At 49.7% G+C, this 22,762-nt stretch overlaps 1 protein-coding gene across 1 annotated transcript in view; it reads right to left on the bottom strand.

The window, feature by feature from the left end:
* Window positions 1-21,815, bottom strand: part of LOC104285184 — a 133,427-nt gene extending 111,612 nt beyond the window's left edge. The window contains exon 1 of the mRNA XM_009883611.1: window positions 21,730-21,815. Coding sequence (XP_009881913.1) covers window positions 21,730-21,815 — 86 coding nt within the window. The remainder of the gene's footprint in view (window positions 1-21,729) is intronic.
* Between the last annotated feature and the right edge of the window lie 947 nt (window positions 21,816-22,762).

The raw sequence follows: 22,762 nt of genomic DNA, 5'->3' as shown, positions 1-22,762 counted from the left end.
AACGGTCTTTAACCACTGTCAGTCTCCAATGCTTTAGGGAAAAGCAGAACAAAATCTTTCTAAACCAAAAGCTAAGGGAAGAAAAAAATACATCTGTTCTTTCTTTAGGCAAGCAGCAAAGGCTGCAAATCCCAGAATGCAAATGCAGTGCAAACCATCGGTGCCCCCATCCCCTTTCAAGTCTCCCCAAAGATACTGCAGAGATGCTGCCTGAGGACTCCCCGTGCCACTGTTGGGGATGGGGGCAGGCGCCGTGCCTCCACAGCCTTCCCCCAGGCAGGGGGGGACGTGGGAGAGCGCAGCAACATCCAGTGCGGCTGCCAACGGTGCAGCCTTGGGTGGGCTTTGCTCACCGGTCACACCAACCCATTCACGCAAGCGTGGGGTCTTCCTTGGGGGAAAGTAAGGGGACACCCAAGAGCTCCTCGTTTCATCTCCTGTCCTCCAAAGCTTCTCTCTACGCTTACACACTGGTGTCGCCTTTGCACTGAACCCATTTCCAGGTAAAAGAGAGGTCTGAGCATGGTTTTAAAGCTCAGCTAACATCTTCCCCAACATTGGACACTTTTAAGATTCAGCTGGACAGGGTGCTGAGCCAGCTTGTCTAGACCGTGCTTTTTCCGAGAAAGGTTGGACCAGATGTGCCTTGAGGTCCCTTCCAAGCTGCAACAAGGGAAAAAAATCATCTCCAGCCACCAGGGATAGGGAAGCAGCAACAAGGGAAAAAATTGTACCTTTTTATGCCCTTGTGTGCTGGATGTAGGGTTGGTACATCTCTTGTGCATCTATCAGGGAGACCAAAGGAAAGCTATGGAAGGAGCACAGCTTTCTTAGTCCTTTCCAGAAAATGCATGGACTTCTGTCAGCATCCCTCTTTGGAGGCTGAACTCTGCATTGGAGAGGGGTAGGGAGAGGAAATCTGCTTGTGTTTTAATCAAAGGAGACATAGAGTGGTGCTTTTAGATGAAAACGGACATGTAAAAAAGAAAACATTTCATTAATGTCTAAATGTTTTCTCCCTCCCCTTCACATCAGAGAAAGGATTGGCTAAAAGTCACCAGCCAGCTCGGGGACGAGGGCATTTCTGGAGCAGTGATGCTCCAGGACCCCGTCCTCCCTACCAGGGTGCAGGCTGCTCCCTTTGTCCCCCAGGCACTCGACTCTGAGACCTCCAAAATATGGCGATGTTTTCTCCTCCAGCAGCTTGGAAGCTGCCCGGCGCTGCAGCCGGTGGCATGGATCACTGCCGGCTGGAGCAGGCAGAGCCAAGGCCGGCAGTAGCAACGACGGAGCCGGCTTTGACCCCTGCCTGCAGCAGCGCGAGGGGTGACTGGGGCTGGCTTGGACAGAGAAACATTTTCAGTTCTGCTGAATGGGACGGGCAGGTGGCCGAGCACACGTGTGGGAATCAGCTTGAGATCAAAGCAATGCAGTGATGTGAAATCCACTGTGAAAATACCACACACACACCCCCAAAAAGCCCCAAACCATGTTATTTAGGAAGAAAGCCAAAGTGGACCCGAAGGAAGGAGTGAAGGCGCAAGTGAGAAAAAGGAAATAAAATAGTAGGAAGTCGCTTAGGCAGCTGAGGAGGAGAGAATGGGGGTGCGGGGGAGGGAAGTCTGTGCAAATAATGAATGAAGAAGGAATATTTTGCACGGGAACAGGATAAAATTGTCCATACCTGAGCAATACGGTTGCTCAAGACCCTCTGATTTGCCATATTTAAAAAAAAAAAAAAAAAAAATCCATCTGCTGTCTGGAATGCAAACCCAATGGTGATTTTAAAAGTACTTGGCAGCTCTGGAGACACAAGAGCAAACAAAAGAGCCCGGCTGCAGGTACAAAGGGAAATGCACCTTTCGCCTTTTGTATCGGGGAAAAAATGCAGACCTGTGGGTCCAGATAACTGAATTCCCTAAATACACACAGCTGGTTTACATACACCCTGCAGCTCCAGCTGACTACCAAAAAAACACTGTGAATATCATGAAGTGTCATAAAATACAGAAATTAGGTAGACAATAACTATGTCCTACAATGAGGACACAGACGTCCTTTATCCCCCGGCAATTACCTGCACGCGGCTCTGTCTTATTCAGCAGCTCTGTAGTCTCCAGACTTTGGAGATTTAGCTCTTACATTTACTTTTTTTCTTTTTTTTCAGTTGTGAATATTACAGCTTCTGAGATAAAAAGAGGCTGGGAAAAAAGAGAACTCTTTACCTGGGAGGAATGAACAACAGGAATATGAAGGCACAAAAAAAATAGAGTTTCTCTGCATAACTTCCTTACATCCTTTATTTTCCCCAAAATGCAGTGAGAGTGGTAAACCAAAAAAACTGGTCCAGGACATACTTCCACAAAGCGTCAAGAAAAGTTTGCGGTGCTCAGAGACCCAGCAAATTAGGAACATCCAGCAAAGAGCTGGAATTCATCGTTGATTACCAGACTAGACTAAAACATGCTACTGTTAAAAAATTAAAGAGAGAGAGACCTGGAAGTGGCTATAATCCCTCCGGCTCCGTGGAGCAGGAATCAAACTCAGCTTCCTTCTGGTGCTAATAATTAGAAGGACTTTTGAGGCCTGAGGGAGAGATTAGGTTGTTTACAGGTTTGCCTTTATCAAATAAATTAAGGTCTATCTGAAGCCAGCACAGATTTCCCAGGAGGAGCTTGTCTCCCGCTGCGCGGGTTCTCTGTGCTGTCCGCCGCAGCAAGAGTACCCTTAGATTGATACGGAAAACGGCTTTAAAGGGCTAAAAAATGGGAAACTGAATTAGCCTAAGAAAAAAGATCAATATCTGTATAACAGCACCCAAAAACCACACCTGCAAAACAGAGGGAGACTGGGGCAACGTTCCTGTGTCTGCAAAGGGACCTCACCATGGATGGAATACTGATGGTGTCACCATTTCCGAGCTGGAAAGAGGGAGAGGTGGAAACTCCATTCCCTATTTTAATAATTCCCTCCCAGTTCTGGAGTTTTGTACTTTTTCGTCCAAAATGATACAATATGGAACTTTTACAAGACAGGCCCTAGGTGAGCTTTTGCCCAAAGATGACAGTTAATGCCATTTGAAGAGCTGCCCAAATAGGTGCTTCAGGAAAAGCTCTTTCTCCAGCTAACCTCTCCTCCAATTTAGCACTTTGCATCTGAAATTTTGGAGCTAATTTTCTTTTGACTGGAGCTTTAATGAAAGGAGCAAATGATTTGTAATGGCAGTCATTACTTTGGGAAGAGACAGGCAAAGCTCTTAGGACTTTTGCCCTGGACCTCACCTCACTGTTTTACACTGCAACAGAAAGAAGCTCATATTTTTTCCTCCAGTGGCTCGTTTATTCTACCAAAATTAACCCAAACCTTTCTCACAGCAAGGCTCTTCCCTGCCTGCAGCATGGAGACTGGTGGGTCGCCCTGGTGACACATGGGAGGGTCTCACACAGCTCTGGATGGTCTACAAACATCAGGTTTGTGATCGAGCCCTCGAGAGCAGGCACCCATCACCCCCACAGCCCTCCCTTTGGGTTTTGCCATTTTGTTCTCTCAAGGCCCTGCTGTGGTGCTGCTCACTCCCTGCGACGAGGCACTTCTCCTGCTGGGTGCCAAGCACGGTCCTGCTCCATCCTACAGCCCAGGTGCCTAATGCAGGTGGTAGCGGAGCGAGTGCCTTTGCAGCCCTGGACCCCAGGCTGCCCAAAGTGACTCATTTCATCCATTATCAGCTTCTAAAACAAAGGCATTTGGGGATGGGAGCAGCTAAAATCAGGAGAACTCCCATTGCTCGTGCGCGGGGAGGTGGCAAACACTCCTGGGTTCATCCGGCTGAAGTGCCTGAGCCTCTGGAGGTGCAACGTGAGCGTACAAACATTTCAGCTACTCTGCAAAGTTGGATTTATTATTATTTTTTTTTAAAGTAGCTCGCTCTGAGCACTGCCTGGGTCCTGAGAGGGGTGACCAGGACTTGAGTATCCATCTTCTCTCGCGGTCATCACACACAGCCACATGAGAGCCATAGCAGAGTGCCGACTGTCAGCAAACAGCGGGGCCCGTGCTGCTTGGGGGAGTCTCTGGGGAGAGACGGGAAACGTGAATCTTGCAACAAAAAATAGACAGTCAAGGAACCCGAAACCGTAACATTTTTAACTTCTGACTTTCATGACAATCTGGTTATTTTATAAGCTGAAAACTGACAGTAGGGTGAGTATTATTTGAGTCAACTTAAATATATAGGTGAAAAAACCTCCAGTGACTTAGGAGAGGCGTCTGAGAAGGAAAAGGCACGGAGGTGGGAAACGACTTATTGCTTCGCAATAAAGCTTTTAAAGAAAAGAGAAAGGGGTGGGGGGAGAAGGAAAGAAAAGAGCAGCAGGAGGCCGTCTAACAAAGCAGATTCTGCCCAAATTGCCAGAGAGAGGCCCACAAGTCAGCGGGGGGCTCACGATGGGGGGGAAAAGAAAGCTCCAGCAGCCCTGAGGATGTTGTGCAAGCTGGAGAAAGCCCTTTGCAAAGTGGGAACAGCCGTCCCTACCACTGGGGTCCTTTCTTCGTTTCCTCAGCTCTGCAAATCACTATCTAGATGGTATTTGGCAAAGGCAGCCCTTGCCCAGCAGGTTGGGCTGCTGCTGTCCCCAGCAGCCAGTGTCATACGGGGTCTGCATCCCCCTCTGTTCCGAAATAACTCTGGGGCAGCTGCACTCTCAGTTGCCCTCCATGATTTTCCCTTCGGACCAGGTGATACTGAACAAATCCTCGGGGCAGAGGCAGCGTGTTGTCTGAACACCACATCCATTTTGTGAATAAGACTTTAACTAAGAGCTTCCTGAAAAATCCCACAAGTGGCTCCTCACTTTGCTCCAAACTGCATCCGTAACCTGCTGCATCCTCTGCACTTGCAGATAGCACGTGGCTATTGTTCCAACAGATCTACTACTTTACAAATGTGTTAAAAAAAAATAACTTGTCACACCTCAATTTACCAGCTGGTCAAAACGGGCAGTAGAAGCTGACCTATAAATTCCTGTTTCTTGTCGGTGGTTGAAAATCACTGCGAAACGATGCCGAGCTGCATCTCCCACAAAAGAGAGCTCCCGGGCAGGACCAGCCTCCGCGGGGCAATGCCGCGAGGGGAGACTTTGAAGTTGTGTCCATTCTTCTCTTTCAAGGAGCGATTTACAGCGGAGCTCACTTCCAAGAGATTGATGGACAAAAGGGCTGGATCGGCTACTGTATAGTCGGGGGGTGAAAGCCTGTATCCATCAAGGTCAGTGGCAAAACTCTCATTGACTTCAATAGGAGCAGGAATTCAGCCCTGCTCTGTGCTTTGCTGGATGCGCTTTCACACGCAAACCTTGAGTCGCAGCGAGACCGATGATAATTTCGGCTTCTCCTTCAACACATGTACCACGGTGACCCACTAAACAAGGCACGTCAAATAACCTGGGCCTGGACTCCACACGCACACGTGCACACACAAACACACGCGCCCTTTTCCAAAGGATTTCAAATCTTGCAGAGTTGCAGGAAAATGCAATACATGAAAAGAAAGGAGCACGAATTATCCCAGCCTTGGGGCAGGAGCGACTTGCCTTCCTGCCAACAAGCTTTGTAGGTTTTATGTGTTAGTTTACTCTGGTGATTAATAAAACATTTGATACTTAATGGGACTTGTCAACCTCTGCATCGAGGATGTCTCCTGGGAAACAGCAGCAATATCCTCAGCTATACGGGTGGTGCCGGAGCGGGCGCTCAGGACCTTGTGCAAGGTGCTGCAGGCACATCACCGAAGGAGGATCACCCCCATGTCTTATGCCATTGATACAATACACTGAGAGCACCCAGCTCTGATGGGAAGTTAAGCCAGGCGAGGTTTAAACAAGATGCTGCAGCACTAGAAGCAGCCCGGTTACAGGGCAGAGACGGCTCAGCCAAGTCTGGCACGGCTGGATGGCGACGGTCACCCAGCCCTAGGAGCCGTCCCCGTGCCGAGGGCTGAGCAGCGAAACCCCAAGTTAACGGGGACTTTGCTGGAGAAGTACCTGCCTGCAACGTTATCCGCCTGCACTTTTATATCGACCATATGGTTTCCAGCTACGCTTCCCCCGTGCAAGCCCCACGCTTATCTGCATCCTGTCCTGTGCTGACTTTGCATTTTTAAGATGTCAGTGGAAGAAACATCACACACATGTGCTTTAGCATCATCGTATGTCAGAAGCTCCAGGTCCACAAATGCGCTCCCTCCCTCCCCTGTGCTTTTCATGTGTTTTACCAAGTAAGCAGTTTTGCACTTGAATTTTCCTTCACAAACACTTCTTTTTGAGCTAATCTTAATACCCTGGAGAGATGCGAGTCAGACAGCAGGGGAGAGGGAAATTTTCTGCTTCCAGAGGAGATAGCGTGTTCCAGACCAGCAGGCATGCCCGTTAGATGCCCCTGTGATAATTGCCTCAGAAAAGCCTCCTGGAGACAGCCCTCAGAGCAGTGAGCACTTTTTCCTCTCACTGTCCCACTAAGCCCGTGTCAAGGGAGGAGGTCACTCTCCCTCGCCATTCCCTCTCTTGCTGAGCGACCCCTGTGTGGGCAGAAACCTTGAGTACAGGTTTTGGAGGACACCCAGGGCAGTGGCAAGAGCAGCTCCAGTGCATGGAAGTGGTTCCCCACCGGCAGGGAGGAGGGCAGGGGGAGGCAAGCAGGCAGCGAAGAAGAAACACATCACATTTTAAAGTCACTTAGGGCTCCCTGGACCCCTGGTGCTGGACCCTGCAGTGGTGCTTTCTGGCCATATCAAATCAATGGTCTGACCTCCTGTCTCCTGCCGGGCACCTGCACCCCCTTGGGCAGCCCAGGAACTGGCCAAGCTGTGCCCACTGACAGCAAAGCCCATTTCAGGTGACTCCAGAGGCTGGAGAGGCTTTGAAAATTAATTTACAGGGACCGAAGTTTCTTAGCACTCATTGTAGGGCTAAATCAAACGAGAGGACTGGGTGATGTTCACAGGCTATGGCTTTTCAGACGGGGCTTCATCAGACGCGTAGCCTGTAACGGGGAAAGGTCTGGGCAGATGATCTTGCTAGCTCTGGAATAAAGCACACTCTCTCCAGGTTTGAGTTCAAATTACGTTTTTCAAATGTACCATCAGAGATTTTCACTCTGTTCTTACCGTGCAAAAGGATCTGTAATGGAATGGAGATTTAATGCATCCTTGATTATTGCATTATTAAAAAATAAAAACAAAATCAAGTCAGTCTCTTTGAAGGACCAGGTGATATACTTTAAGAAACTCTGAAGTTTCATAGTAACTCTTAAAAAAAGTCTTTATTGCTGTTCCCTTTCCCAAATACAGATCTTATGGCCAGAGGCAAAGTTTTACTCTTGTGCTGTTTTCTATCTCATTGTTCTATTCTCTCACTGTCCTCTACAGTCACTGTGATCAGACTGTCCCCAGTATCACCTACTTTTTCTCCTTTTGCCACTTGTCAGCATTCCCTTCCCTTTGTATCTGCCTGGGGTCACATATTTCTGCTCCTCAAGTATGCTCTAACTTCAGTTACCACCTGGGGTTCCCTTTATCCTACTTTCCAACAAACAAACAAACAAAAAAACCCAACACCAAACCATACACATATAGAAAAATAACTCTGTACTTTGGTTATAAACTATTGGATTAAACCCTCTGGTTTAGAGACATTTAAAATTCTTTGGGGCAAGGGCTTTATGTCACATACCACGATGTTATGTAGCGTTTTAGCGCTTTAGAATTGCAAAACAGTGAAGACAAGAGGTTGGAAAAACCAAACAAAGCCAACTCGGATGCATTTTTGTAGGCAGGCAGAGGGATGGAAAGAAGGCGTTGGTGCAAGATAGCATCCGCACACAGCTACCTGCAGAAGTGAATCTGCACGCTGGAAGGAGGGAGCGTCCCGCCTCAGCAGGGACCAGGAGCTTCCTAAAACGAGCTGCCGGAGCCCCGACTCACACAAGGTGTGGAAGGGGTCAGGTCCACCACGCGCAGCCGTGCGGGACCAGGGATGCTCAGCTCAGCCCAGTGCCGCGGCCGCCAGCCCAGCGCTCCCCCGTCAGCCAGGTCCCGTGTTGCTCACGTTCTGGGGAATGCGTTTTTACAAGCAACCCGATATTAAACCCAGGGTTTTTTGGTAAAATGTGTGTATTAGGGTTCACATCATAAAAAATACACAGGATATGCAACACAATCAAGCTAACGGAGCTGGAACCTTACCTTTTGGTATACTTTATATTCTGGTATTTTAACTGCAAGTCTAAGTCTGCTTAAAAATCTAAGCGCTACTTTAACAGAGGTTTTATTTTGCATCTTGTGCAATTAGGCTGCTCAACAGTGGTTTGGGATAAGGGTGCAGTGGAGATCAAAGCCTTGCAGCTACGTTTTCCCTCATCACCTGGAGGACCACAAACAAAACTATGCAGATGTAGATTAGTTTACAGAAACCTCATTTAAGGTGAAAAAGCCTGTTAGCTATAATCACCAGATTCTTAACAGATGTGGTGCTGGAGCCAGCAGCTCCACGCTACGGCATCTAGTGTGGAAGAACATATTTAGTCACAAGACTTTTCTTTCATAGCACACTGAGATGCTTAAACCCCAAGGAAAAAAAAAAAAAGAAAAAAAAAAAAAAGAAGAAGAAATCATTCTGTTTATAATACATTTAAAGGCAACCTTGAACCTGGAGCTGTTAGGAGCAGGCTTGTCACAAAAGCATCGAACTACAGCGCTGTCAAACACCTCCCCACAGGCTGAGAAACCCTCTGCCAAGTGGGGAAGCCCGAGTGGAAACGCTGCGAGCGCTGGCAATAATGTCACCTCCCCCTGTCCGGAGGAGCGAGCGGCAGAGCGGGGACAGGCACAGCTCCCCACAAGCTGCCACTTGTGTACCCCAGCGCGCCGGCTGCCACTGAGCACTGGTTGGAGCTTCTGCAAACGCTGGAAGGGAGTAACTGAGACGTCTGTGATTTCAGAGAAATAATTGGTCTGAAGATGTTGCAGGAAAAAAAGAATAAATCTAGCCAGTTCCTCAGCGGATTGTAATGTCAACAGCCAGTTTTGGGAAGGGACACGTTTCAACCATTCTGTCAGCTGGAGAAAAAGGAAAACACACCAGAATTGTGATTTTGTGTCGGGGCTGTGCTTTCCAAGTTGCTCCAGACAACACAGAGACTTTAGAAATTACGAAACTCCTGAACGCTACAAAGGGAGAATAGACCTGAGGAGCAAGCCTCAGCTCCGAAACACGGCGTGCTGGACCTGGGCACCTCTGCAAACCCTTCCCCGATGGATGGACAAACTGCAGCAGTACCACACGCCACTCATCAGCGGTTGCATCCTTGCTCGCTCCCTCTCGCTCCTTGGGTGCCTGGACCATTGCCCACAGCCCAAATTCCCGAGCCGCCCTGGCTGCAGAGCCACGCTCCATCCCGCGGGCACGGCGCTGAGACACGGGGCCCCTCCTACTCTCGGCGGCCGATAAGCAGAACTCGCTTTTAAGATCCCATAAATCACAGTGTCAGGCAGCTTTTACAGCCTAATTGAGCCCGGAGTCCTTCGATAATAAGCCCTTGAGAAGTGGGGGCAAGAAAGCATTTCATAAACCCGAGCTCAGCAGGGTTTTTACCCTTGCCAAATACCGCTACCCTCGAGGCACTTTTTGTTGCGCACACCCAGCAAAACAGCAACCGCGGGCCAGCAGTGATTAAGTGTCAGGTAAGTGTGTCAGGTAACTACACGCAAAGAAAACAATGCTCACCCATAGTGAGAAAATAAGTCACCCAAAGGCCAGAGAGATAAGGCAAATCCTGCTCTGGATGTCTTCTCAGCTCTCATGTCTCCGGGTTTGTGGAAATAAAACCTTACAGCCTGTTAACTCCCCACAGCCTGGAACAAGATGGGATCTTATCCCTCAGCAGAAAAGGGACTTCACAAGAGGAAGATTGCAAGACGAGAGCTTCCAAGTTTGATGTTCTGCCTTGAGGGGGGTTGGACTCGGTGACCTCCAGGAGGTGTCCTCCACACTCCATTCTGCTGTGAGTCCATGGGGGCAAAAATCACATCTTCACCTGACTGTGCTCCCCTGCAGCCACATACCCATTCCCAGCCAGACACAAACCCCATTGTCTCCTCTTTCAACCAGCTTCACCTCCCATCCGCCAGGAGATTACCAGACCCCCAGATCTGCTCACTAGGCTCTTTACTTAGATAGATAAGGAAGATTGAACTCCTGCAGTTTTCACACACCACAAATCAGTTCTGGTAGTTCTGTACACTTTTAAGCATAAGTAATTTCCATTTTAAACTCACAAGACACTGAAGCTCAACAGTTGGTAATTGATTGACAGTTATGACAATCAACCCAGCAGCAGTAACTTCCCAGCATCTTCCAAAGAGATCTCAGTAGATGCTCAGCTCAGCAAAGGCAGATCCCGGCACAGTTCCAGATGATCCTGAATTGTTTGCATAGATCAGGATCATAGAATCATAGAATGGTTTAGGTTGGAAAGGACCTTGAAGATCATCGAGTTCCAACCCCCCTGCCATAAACAGGGACACCTCCCACTAGACCAGGTTGCCCAAGGCCACATCCAGCCTGGCCTTGAACACCTCCAGGGATGGGGCCCCAACAACCTCTCTGGGCAACCTGTTCCAGTGCCTCACCACCCTTAAAGTGAAAAACTTCTTCCTAACGTTTAATCTAAACCTGCTGTCTTTCAGTTTATAGCCATTCCCTCTCATCCCATCACTAGGATGGACATCATTGTAAATTTAAGGAGCCCCTCTAAGGGCCTTCAAGAACTTACATTTAGAGCAAAAAGAGGTGGGGAAAGAAGATAAGCTGAATGAACAGAGCGATTGTTTGCAAGCATGCCAGTGCTAAAGTAAGTAAGCAATCAGAAGTGTGGGTTTAAAATGAACCACACCTTGAAATACTCAATCAGTTAATTGTTAACATTTGCTTCCAGCAGTCTGTTAATTAGTCTACGGATGGCTTCTTTCATCACCTTTTTTCAAGGTTTTCTCAATTCCAGCATCTTAACTATCTGCCTTCATATTGAATCATCTCAGTGTAGAAAGACTAAAATTTTTCTTTAGCAGCAAAAGTTTTTCTCTTGTTCTTCTGCAGCATGTAGATTTTTGTCTTTCATTGTTCCTTGTCCAAGAGTGAATAATTACTGGAACAGTGCTGGGAGTTTTAGACATGAATTTAGGAAACTCGGAATTATCAGGACACTGGTATATAAGCATGAATAAATGAAATAGGAAGGGATTTCTTCTATCTTGTGTATACATGTTTGGAGGTAAATTTCTTTAATATTTGACCATTTGCCTGTGCAAATCAGCGCCATGCCTGCAGATGGAGAAGACTACTGCAGAGACGGACTGAGACTGGTCAGCCCAGAAAGCAAGGGCATGGGAATATCACGGGTGAGTTGGACAGTGATCATTCTTGCCTTGCCATCAACTCAACACCAGAAAGCAACACAAACATTCAGGCTCGGCAATTAAATCACTCTCCCTCCTCTTGCTGAAAGGGTTTAGCGACTGTAACAGGTATGTCAGATTGGCGAGGGCCGAGCTCGCCTCCTGCCAGCGCCCCAGGGTGCTTTACACGGGCTTGCGCTGGGCTCTCAAAAATCAGATCCTTCCATTGACTTCGGTGAACCCAGGACAGTGGGAGGAAGAAGACCCTCCGGCCAAACCTCTCCAAACCCACCGAGCACTGGCTGGGAAGGAAAGCTCGAGTCAGCAGATCTGCTCCCGTTCCAGGGAGACCAACCTTATAAGTTCGTGCACATCGAGGAGCGATAACATCGATGCCTCTTCTGAGACAGATCTGAGGTTGGCGTTGGGCCCAGAGATTTTGCAATTTGCTTCTATTTTGTACAAGTAACGCCTTGAAATACGTCCTCTTAATAGATATTTACATTTTCCTCTTATTTCAACATGAGCGACAAACACTTTGCAAGGAATACATCCCCCTCTCTGCTTCCTACAATCCCTCCTCTTTCCTGCCTGCTCGGTCCCCGCATTACTCAGAGCCCCGGGTAAAGCTCTTTTCCATGCTAAATATGCATCCAACCACTGTTAATGAGCTTTGGCCAGCTCGCGAGGAGTTTTGACAGGCCTGTTGAACCGGTGCCAAGCAGAGATGAATGTTTGGCTTGGACCCGCACAATGCTCTGTTTGTCTCATTGTTGCATTGGAAGTGTTAGCAAACTAATGTGACAGGATGGAGACGCACACAACTGAAAAATGACTGAAAATATAATTCCATGTCAGCAGTGACTCCTGAAGGATTATTTGTCTCCGGTGACTTGCAGGGAACTTTTCTTTACAGGCTCAAAATAAAGACAGGTCTGTGTGCTCGGGGAAAGCGATCAATTAGGTTTAAACCTAGACGTAAGGAGCTGCGCTCTGCCTTTGCTTCCTATGATTTACTTCTAAATCAACCAGGCACTCTACCGCAATTATTATATTTTATTTTTTTTTCCTTTCCAAAAAAACATGCATTTGGCTGCTTGCGCAGCCCTGTAAGAGCCTGAACTCTGCTCCGCTCTCTGGTATGCGGATGGGCCCCAGCAAAGCCCGTAACGGGGACGCTCCCAGTCTGCAGGTATAGGAACCGCCGGACCACAGCAAACGATGTTCAAACACAACCGGTACCAGCACTTCAAGAACCGAGGGATAGACCATTTCACTATGGACCATTACAGAATTAGGGAGACTAAGGAGCAAAGAACCTTTTCACTTTCTGGCACTCTACTCTGTAGAGAGACCTGCGGAGCTGGAGACTACCCAAACCATCATGTTTAATAGCCCTTTCTTGGGATCTAGATCCTTACGCTTTGCTTTTGGTATACAATAAAACAAACTTTCTTATGTGCTTACATTAAAAATATTTGCAGATTTTTTACCTTAATGACAGGGTCCCAATTCCCCACTTAGAAAACATTTTTCCCATCCTTCGGGCTATCGGGTTTTGATTTATGTGATAACAGGGCAATCTGATAGATTTTCAAAACGTATTTAGACCTCTAGATGTGAAGGTATTACTTTAGTGAGACTTACAAAAGGTACCCAACTCCTGTTGAAAGTCAGGAGGAGATGAGAATGTCGCTTAGGCTTTTCTGCAAATACTACTAAATGCTTATCTAATCTATCGCTTTCGAGTCTTATACACCTTTGTAAATTTGGACCATAACTGTAAACGGTATTGTTTATGTACATTAACAGTGGATACCACCCTCACCCCCAGAATTATGAACTGTATATGTACTCCCTTACCTAAAGGAATACTCAGCTTCACTGTATATTTTATAGTTTGTTTCTTTCATTTTTATAGCTAGCATTGCACTGATAAATATAGCTGTTTAGCCAAAGTCAATGTACTGGAGGCAGAAGAGAGATAAACCATGAACATTTATTTGGATTCCTGGTGCAATAGCACATATACTAAAGTTCATTATAAAAATAATGTAAAATAGTCTCTGTAGTGTAAGACGGGCTTTGCAAATCCTTTTAATTATATCCATATTTTTGATTGCTTATGTGTCAGAAAGAGACGAGCTGGGGCTAAACATGTCCAGTTTGTCGGGGTTTCATTCAGCTCTTTGTATCACCAAAAGACTTTTCAAAAACTTGAGTCTTCTTATCTTGTCAGAGGCTATTATTTTTTTATTCTTTTGACAGTTTACTAGCAACAGAAAGTATAAACATATATTTCCCACTTAGGAAAATTGCTAGGATCCTTGTCTAAAGCTCTCGAAGGGACTGACAGGGCAGGTGGGTTGTCATTTGGAGAATTCCATGTGCAGATGCTATTGGTCGCAGCTCTTTGGGGATGATGACTTGGTTGCTGCACGTTTTGCTCTTGCACAGACCAGCACGAAGGGGATCTGCTATAATGCCACCAGAAAGAACTGCAAACTTGGAAAAAGATTTCATGTTTCCATTTTGTAAACCTCTGATCCACTTCTGTGGAGCTTTTCCATGCTCTCCTAGCGAAAACCAGTTCCCAGGAGCCACGTATTGCAGCTGAAAGCCGGGGCTTTGGTAAGCACAGGAAAAAATTGATATTGCATAAAAAAAGATAGTGATGGAAAATTTTAACAACGCTGATTGTTTAGGCTTTCTTCCCCTTTTCAAAATGAAACACGCTTTAAATCAAACCTTTTTTTTTTTTTTTCACTGGGAGCTTAGTGAGCACGTTTTTTCACCTGGTTCCAATCTAGACACTGTTGCAATGCAAACGAAGAGCGAGAGCATCCGGCGAGGCAACGGGCAAGACTGCGCTTCCAGCACTGCAAACCTTCTGCTTTCTGAATTCCCCTCCAAATCCTGTGACTTATCACAAAGGAGCACAGAGCAAATATGACTCAATACACAACATAAACCCTCCAAGGCACGGAGCAGCTTGGAGGGGTGGTAGCAAAAGACCTTCCCTCCAGACCGGTGGGTTGGTGGCTGGAAGGCACTGAAACCTCTTTCTCCCTGCTGGTGGTCTAACGGATTTACACCAAACAAGACGGCAATTGGGATCCAGTCCCTGCTGAAGAAATGGTTCCTCCAGAAGCAGCCCAGCAAAATATCAGTGAAGCGTAGGACCGGAAGGGCTCAGGAGGGATGAAGAGAACCACCAACACCCTCAAACCCTGAAACACCACGGGAGTTGTTGAAACACACAGGTGATCCAGCAAGAAGGGCTGTAGCACAAGCTATGGAGAAGAGCAAACAAATCAACCGTTCATGAAGCAATGCCGCCCAGGCTGACCCGGGATGGGGACGGGGCCATCCCTGCCCACCCCGCTGCGCCCGCAGGGCTCCGTGCCCCAGCTGCCCATCGCCCACCCTCGCTGCACCCCCTCTGCAGCTCCTCAAAGGGAGAGGGCATGAAAACAAACCAACCCCAAAGGTCAATTATCCAATGGTACAAAAACCCCAAACCTCTCCTGGTGCAGTCCGTGACCAGGGGAATCCTGAGTCCACGGAGGGAAGGAGCAAAGTTTAGATAAACCAGATCCTCCCACGCCGCTCTGAATTCCAGCGCTTGGGACCCCAGACACTATTCCTGCACGGCTCTGAGGTCCCCTCCACAGGCTTGTCAAACTCTGTCTTGAAACAATTTCAACCTTGAACAGATTTGTTAAACAGTGTAATATGAAGATCAAGGAATAAAGATGAGGAAAGGCGAAATTAGATTAAGGCTGTAGATAGCGTTTGAGTATAACTAATGCCAAATAGCCAGAGGGCAACACGTCAACAATTTAATAGGGCACAACATAAAATAATGTTTTCGAAACAAGCACTTCATTGGATGCTTCCCCTTTGAATCAGATAAAGCGTATCACTACAGAAAGATTTGCTTTGATCTGTTCTGCAGCAGAAGGTCAAGGGTGTCTAAAGCATCTATTCAGAGCTTATGAGTAATAGAACTAAACAGCTCAGATCACTCAATACGTCTCTGAGCTCTCAGCATCCCCCAGATGTGGGGCCGGCCCTGGGGGTGGGCACAGAGCCCTGTGCCCCCCGCTGGCAGCTGAACTGGGTGCTGGCTCTGAGCCCCGGCTCCTCGTGCCACCCCTGGGGCTCCCGCAGGAGCAGCCTTTGCTGTCTGCTGAGCCTGGCAGCAGTTGGCATCACAGCCACGCGAGGGTGGCAGCTCGGGGACAGGGCTGTCCGGCAGACAGACCAACCCCAGCACACCTACACGCTCCCGTCAGTTCAAACTAAATAGCAGGAAGGTACACAAACCTGTCGTCAGGTCTCTGGGGGCTGGGGAGGGACCTGAGAGTCTGGATTTCTGCACCCATGTTCGTGCAGAAAGCATCTCTATTTCTAGGAAGGCAAGGCAGCCCCTACCCTCACAAAGAGATTTGTCCTGCACGAATTAATCCACATTAGCTGTAAGCATAACTAGGTGTTTATGAAACCTGATGATCATAGGGATGATTTAAGCCCAAAGCCGTTTTCCATCCCTGCTGAAGGCAACAAGCCCCAACTCTGCCATGCCTTTCGCCGTTTCTTGCAGGCGAGGCGGTTAGGGGGCTGTGCACAGGGTTTTGCATTCGGTGACCCATCTTTCGGTGGCCAGTGATGAGAAAAGCACAGCAGTCAGTGCTGGACAGTAAAAGGCAGAGCTTGCTGCCACGGGGAGGGTGCAGCCGGGACCCCAACCGTCGTGCACAGCACAGAGCGGCAGACAGCCGGCAGCACTCCCGTGGGCGCATCTGAGAAGAGTCAGGCCACAACACATCTTCTGTTCATACACCCCTTGCAGAGAGCACGGTGCCAGGAGCCGGTTTAACTGCTTGCTTATTCCAGTGGGCGAGAAAAATTGTTGTGGGGCACAGCACTCCCCTCCCCTGCAAAAGGAAAGATGAGGTGGGGGATGGAGGCAAATAATAAGGGGGAAAAACAGAGGATCAGATATGTTTCTCACAGCCGCAGCACACAGCGCTGCAGCATGCCATGGTATTTCGCTACGTATCTCTGCCCTCCCAATTGTAAAATTTAAGTAGGGGCTGGATTAGCCCATCCACTGCCCACCCAGCAAAGGAGGTGCCACACAAAACACCTCCAGAAGGTCCAGCCACAGAAGATGTCATTTCCCAACCCAGGAGACAATGGCATCAGGCTTACTCTTGGTAGGGACTTCAGGCAATAGTCTCCACGCTCTCCCAAAGCATAGGTACAGGTTTTAAGAGCAAGATCAGGTTTAAGAGCCCTTGCGAACACCACCTGCACGAACAGGCAGAACCACGTAGGAGTGCTGCGAGAAGCCCTGGGCACCTCAGCCACCGCGCTGCCGGGGCTGCAGCAGCTGCCGGAGCTGCGCAGGGGCCCCGGGGGACTGCCGAGAATGAAGGCAATAATAGCACTCATTTATCTTCGGGATGTCACCCTGATAGCACGCTGCTGGCACGGCACCAGCACGCACTGGGTAGCTGCTGTGCTTGCTGGCTGGTACGCGATGGGAAAGGGCAGCTGGCACAGGGTCCCTCTGCATGTTTCCCTGTGGATCAGATGCCTTTTGAAGAATTATAACCTTACTTCATCTCAAAACATTGGGAGCTTTGCGTTGGTTTCTTTTTTTTCATGCGTTTATTCTCCTGCGGGGAGAAGCGGGCTCTTACACAGCCCTGTTAAGAGCACACACTTCATCCAGCTCAGCCAGGTATTTCTTCTTGTTCAGTTTTAATTTACCTGAGACAGGAGGAGTTCACCATTTCTCTTGGCATTCAGGATTGCTCTCCCATCACCCACTCATCTTTCCCTCCCAAATCGCCTGACAGTTGTCCCAAATTTCCTGCCCACTTCAGGCTGATGCCCCTCCAACCCTTTGGTGCCCAGCAAAGGCTTCTCCCAGGAACCAGTCATCCCACCCCTCCCCAGCACCTGGCCACCAAGAAGTCCAAGGCTTTGTCAGGTATTTGCCCAAATTCCCTCTTTGCACATGGGACCTGCCAGCCCAGTGAAACCGCGGCTGGGATGAACCTTCACTCGCTCGTGATGCTCCTCCAGGAGCTTCTCAAAGTGACAGGTTTGGTGTCTGTTAATCAGCTCCGCTTTCTCCGATGGGCGCCGAGGAGCAGTTTGCTTTCGCAGGCTGTCACGTCTCAATTAGCTCTGTACCTTCGGTGGGGGAGTGCGTGACATGGGGCTACGGGGTCTCCACAGCTTTGTAGCTTTAGCATGGAAAGGTAAATAAATCTGCTTCGAGCTGCCCCTGCCCTGTGAGGGACTGGCCCTAGACCAGGGACACGGAGCGGTGGGCACCACAAGGACCCCCAAGATGAAGGCAGAGGTCTCTCCTCATCCTGACTACCCGAACAGAAAGGCAATTCAAAAGAGGCAAGGCTCAGCAGAGACCTGCCCGGACCGTGTCTAATGACAGCCCTTAATTGCAGCCCTGTTAACGAGATGCTGAAGACAGGCAGGTCTAAACCTTGCTCCGCCACAGATTTTAGTGCTTTCTGCAGAGCTGCCTGACAAAAGAGCCTCTGCCCTGGAGACCAGTGTTTAAAAGAAAACCAAATACCGAGAGGACCTATAAATTCCTCACCTCCCGCTGCTGGAGCAGAGCCCCAATTGCTCATCCAGCAGCAGCTTGTTCCAGCTCTCAGCTCATCCCTCCAGCAGCCCCATCCTCCCTGCTTCCCGGAGTGCTGAACCCCTCTGCGCCTCCCTCTCCATCACCAGGAACGGGCTCCTACCATCACCCCAGGAGCTCGGACGGCCCCATGGCTCTGAGCCAGGGGCAGAAAACAAGCGGGCAGAGCTGGAGGAAAGCCACGGGCTGTGTGCTGCAAGGCGAGCGCGGGGAAGGAGAACAAATTTAGCCCTGACTTATCCAGGATAAATTTGCCATCTTCCGAGTGGCGCTTATCGGGGGAGTGCACCAGGTTTGTGTAGCTCCCGGTTAACGGAGAGGGTTGGACTGCTGCTCAGTGGCCCATCTTCTCCCAGAAGGGAGTACCCGAGCTGGGGCTTCGCCCATCGCCTGCTTCCAATGTGGTACCCATGGAGGTTTTGCAGCTGTGGCTGTGAAGGTGGGACCAGGCCGATCACTAATTACTGCAGCTCGTAATCAGTGAGAGGTATCATTAAAGTTTCTGTGCCCAGGAAGCTCCAGCTAAACTGTCCTGACATTTTGATGCCAATTACTGAAATGCCCGCATTAGAAATTGCTATAATTGATAAGGCAGGTCAGCAAGTGTTAACAAAGCTGAAATTTAGACAAAAATGGAAATGAAAGTTTGTGAAAACACGATCCATTTTTCCTCTCGCTCTAATAGTTGGATACAACTATCTGTGATTTACAGCTGTTTTTTCAAATACAGATGCTGGGGAAGAAGTGAGTTCCACTTGGAGGTATGTGCTCTGCAGAGAGAGGAGCAGACAGGAGCGCTCTGCCTTGGCTTTCTCCTCCGCCGCGGCAACGGGGCTGCAGCCAAAGGCGCTGCTGGGACTCTGCTGGAGGCCTTGATGGTGGCTTTCCCAGCTGTTCCTTACCCGCTTCCTCCTCACGATGGTAATGCCCAAAAAATATTGGAAGGAGGTAGGTAAAAAGAACCATTCAGAGAAACTTCATCTGAGCTGCATAGTGAAATTCCTGAAGTACAGATGTAACCTGTTACCGTTTTACCTCTCTGCCTCTATTTCCCCTCTTACACAAGAAGAGGATGGTTTTGTCTAGCCCCAGATTGGATGCCACCTTCAACGAGGACACCACCACCCCATCATTAATTCGGGGAGAACTCAGTTTGATGGGTGACAGCCCATTGCTTTTACAGAAGGAGAGACCGAGAGGCACACGGGCACAAAACACTGGTGCTCTCTGATAGCCATTAACGAGTAAAAGCCGTTTTCTTCCTCCATGGCCTTTCCCTCCCGGCAGTTCTGGCTCAGCCATCCCTTTAGCCGCTCCGTGAATGTGCACCCCTGAGTCCTCAGACACCGCGGTGGGAAGGACCCCGGGTTAGGAGTGAGCTCTGTCGGCACCATCGCTGATTTGCTACTTGTCTTATTTAAGTCATTTATTACAAGAGAATTGCCAGAAGGCACCTGACCTTGAAGCACTGCAAAATAAATAAAGACCCAAAGGGAGGTGTACTCGCCTGGCCCCGTTGGCTCAGCAGCAAACCCCGAGTGGGGGGAGACAGCACAAACCCTGCCAGACTCGCAGCCCCGGCGCAGGACTCCCATGTGGTGACCCCTGGTGGGACATGGCCATGCCCATCGCCACCTCCCATGGGGCTTTTGGCAGTGGCATCTCCCCGTCACCCCGGCAAGGGCCAGCTCTGGAGCTGCCGGCACGGCTGCGGGGCTCTTTCCAGAGCTGAGCCTCAACTCACCCACCTTTGATGAGCTCCGCTCCCCGGGGCTGTGCGGAGGAGCAGGTCCGGCTTCTCCCGGCTTCGCTGGGGCTCGCACACCTTGCAGCTTCCCAGGGCTGGCACTGTACCTCTGTTCTCGCAGCCGAGTTTTCCCTCCCCATCTCCCCTTGCCTGCTGTGCGCGGCGTTTGATTTGTGATGGATTAATATGGGATCTCTGAGCGCAGCCGTTCCCCCCCACCCCCTCCCTGGCAGCGGTTTCCTCTCATGATTCACAACTGGAGCTGCACAAACCCTGTGAGTCCAGTTTATTCCAGCATTGGTAAGCCGTTTGGGTCAGCCCTGTCTTACGGCTGTTGCGGTTCACCCTAAAAGCCAAACGCAGAGGACAGGAGCGAAGGGACCATGTGCTGCCCTTCCCCATCCACCCCTCGCCCCTGCCTCCCCTCCCACTGGTGGGATGCATCCCACCCACGCCGCGGCATCCCACATGGAAGTGCGCACGTGGTGCAGGCGTTGCTTGGAGGGTTTTCAGGAATTGTATAAGGGTTCAGCTTTCGATGCACAGCGTTTGGTGCGGAGCACCAGGCTGAGCCCACTTTCTGTGAGGCATCCAGCAGAGATGCTGCGTTTTGCATCCCACGTGCCGGCACGGACCAGGTAGGGCAGGACCAAGCCAGTGCCCACAGCCCACCCAAGTCCAGGAGGACAGGATAGGTCCCATCCCCACCCAGCTCACCCCGAGGTGTGTGGTGCAAGGGAAAACAGCCAGGGCGGATTTTTTTCCTCCCACGAACCAGCCAAGGAGCAGATGGAGCGGGAAATCCCTCCTCTCAATTCCTGCTAGACTAACATTTTACCTGCAAAATTGAGGTAGGAGGCTTTTAAATGACTTGTAGGTGGATCTGGTTCTTGAAACACTTCTGTTTTACAACAAGTCTTCGCTGTTTGAAGGAGGCGGGTGTAACAGCAAACAAGGAAACAGTTAACTACAGCCTTGGGGTTGTGCTCGCCCCCCCCTCCCCGGCTGCTGTAACGTAGGGATTCGGGGGTCGCAGTCACAAATTTACCATTAAACCACATGCCCGTTTCATCCGTTTCGAGGGTGGGTTTTCTTTAAAGCTTTCATCCTGGCAGAGATGTTTGAGGAGCTAAAAATAGGCAGCAAAGTCACGTGAAAACCTCCGGATGTGAGAAATCACATAAAAGATACGAGCGTGAGTCCCTGTTTCCTTGGAAATAATAGTAGTAGTAATTCTTGAAGGCGAGGTTGGAATAGCGAGGTCTGAAACTGGCCCGTTGTTCTCCGAAACCTGCTGTGCGCAGCCGGGGCAGGGTAAAACCCAGGTGCCAAGAGAACGAAGTGCCCCAGTGCGCAGTGCTCTGGGGGTGAGGATCTGGCCCATCCCTGCTCCCCTGGGAGAAAAGCCCTCCCTCGCAGAGCTCCGGAGAACGAGCCGGTGCCGGAGGTTTCCATGTGTGCAGGATCGGACCCAGAGCCGCTGCACAGAGGGGATGGGAGAGCTCGGGCAGAGGGGATGGCACAAAGTTCTCCAGACCTCCGGCACCGGCTGGAGAAATTGCGGTTGAGGGTTTCAGTTTGGGATGAGCCCAAAGGAAACCCCTCAGTCACTGCATCCCGAAACTTTGGGTCTGGCTCCGGATGTAAACTCAGACCTGCAGCCGGCGCTGGGTGGGAGGGCTGGCTTCAAGCCTGGGACTTGGACACCTCTGGGAAGATTTCAGGATTGGGAGGCAAGTCTGGGGCACGAGCCATCCCTGGTGGGAGCCAGTGAGTTAAATGGCAGCAGTGAAGGGCTCTCACCCATCCGCGTGGAAATTGCTTACATTTAAATTTTAACATCCCTACCTTGAGCACTTGAAGGCGCTGAGCACACTTAACTCCAGCCCATCCCCGGGGACCTGGGCGATGCTGAGCATCGTGAAGAGCAACATGGCGACCTGCAGGATGAGACAACCGGTTTCCTTACAGCCACCGCGGGGTGCAGACACCGAGCCACCCCCCAGCCGCGGGAGCTGCCACGGGGGATACAGCAGTGACACTACAGCAAACTACGGCCCCGGGTCCTGCACCCATCCACACCTCGCGCTCCGTCTTCTGTTCCTCCATTGCCAGCTTGAGCTGCACGCCACCTCCTAGAAATCCTTTCTAAATGAGCACCAGCATTTAATTTATTTCAAAAAGACTCACTGCTTTGCCTTTACAGGGTTTGCACAGGAAGCACGGGTGAAGACCAGTATTAGGATACTGAAGCCAAATGTTCACCAGTTAGTAAATGCCAGAAATAAGGTTTCATAACCTATCCTGCCAAGTCAAAGCTTTGCACTAAAAGACAGCAGTACTCAAACTTTCCACTAAATCAGTTCCCAATGCCGAGCACGTTACTGGGCAGCACTGTTAGTCACCTATAGACATAAGAGCAGATATGGTTAAAATCCTTTCACTGCTGTGATTGCAAAAGAGTATACTGGCAGTGAAAAAAATGCCAATTTTTTCCAATTTTTGAGCTGGAAATTTTGCTTCCACGGGCTAGAGAAATATCACGCTTTTTCTCGCTCCTCTCTTTTCCTATTGCTGCCATCACAACCGTCTTCACATTCCTTCTGCCAGAAAACAGGGATGAAAGCAAGAGGAGCCGAGGAGGCACTGGCTGTGCGCACTCTGTGGGTTGCACGTGGGGTCCCCATCCCCGCACAACTGTGGATCCATCGTGTCGGAGTCTCAGCTGGGATGCGTGAGGCCAGGCACCCCCACCTACACCCCAGGTTATTCCTTCGAGCACTCAGCCTGGGCAGGTGGTACCCAGCGCTTGGCAGGGCTGGCAGACAGGATGCTGCAGAGCCCGCTCTCCTAAATTTTATCCTCAGGCTCACCACAAAGA

This window comes from Charadrius vociferus, unplaced genomic scaffold (genome assembly GCF_000708025.1).
Source record: "Charadrius vociferus isolate BGI_N301 unplaced genomic scaffold, ASM70802v2 scaffold324, whole genome shotgun sequence".
Lineage (NCBI taxonomy): Eukaryota > Metazoa > Chordata > Aves > Charadriiformes > Charadriidae > Charadrius > Charadrius vociferus.
The sequence above is the reverse complement of the archived record's forward strand: the minus strand, read 5'-3'. Positions and strand labels throughout refer to the sequence as shown.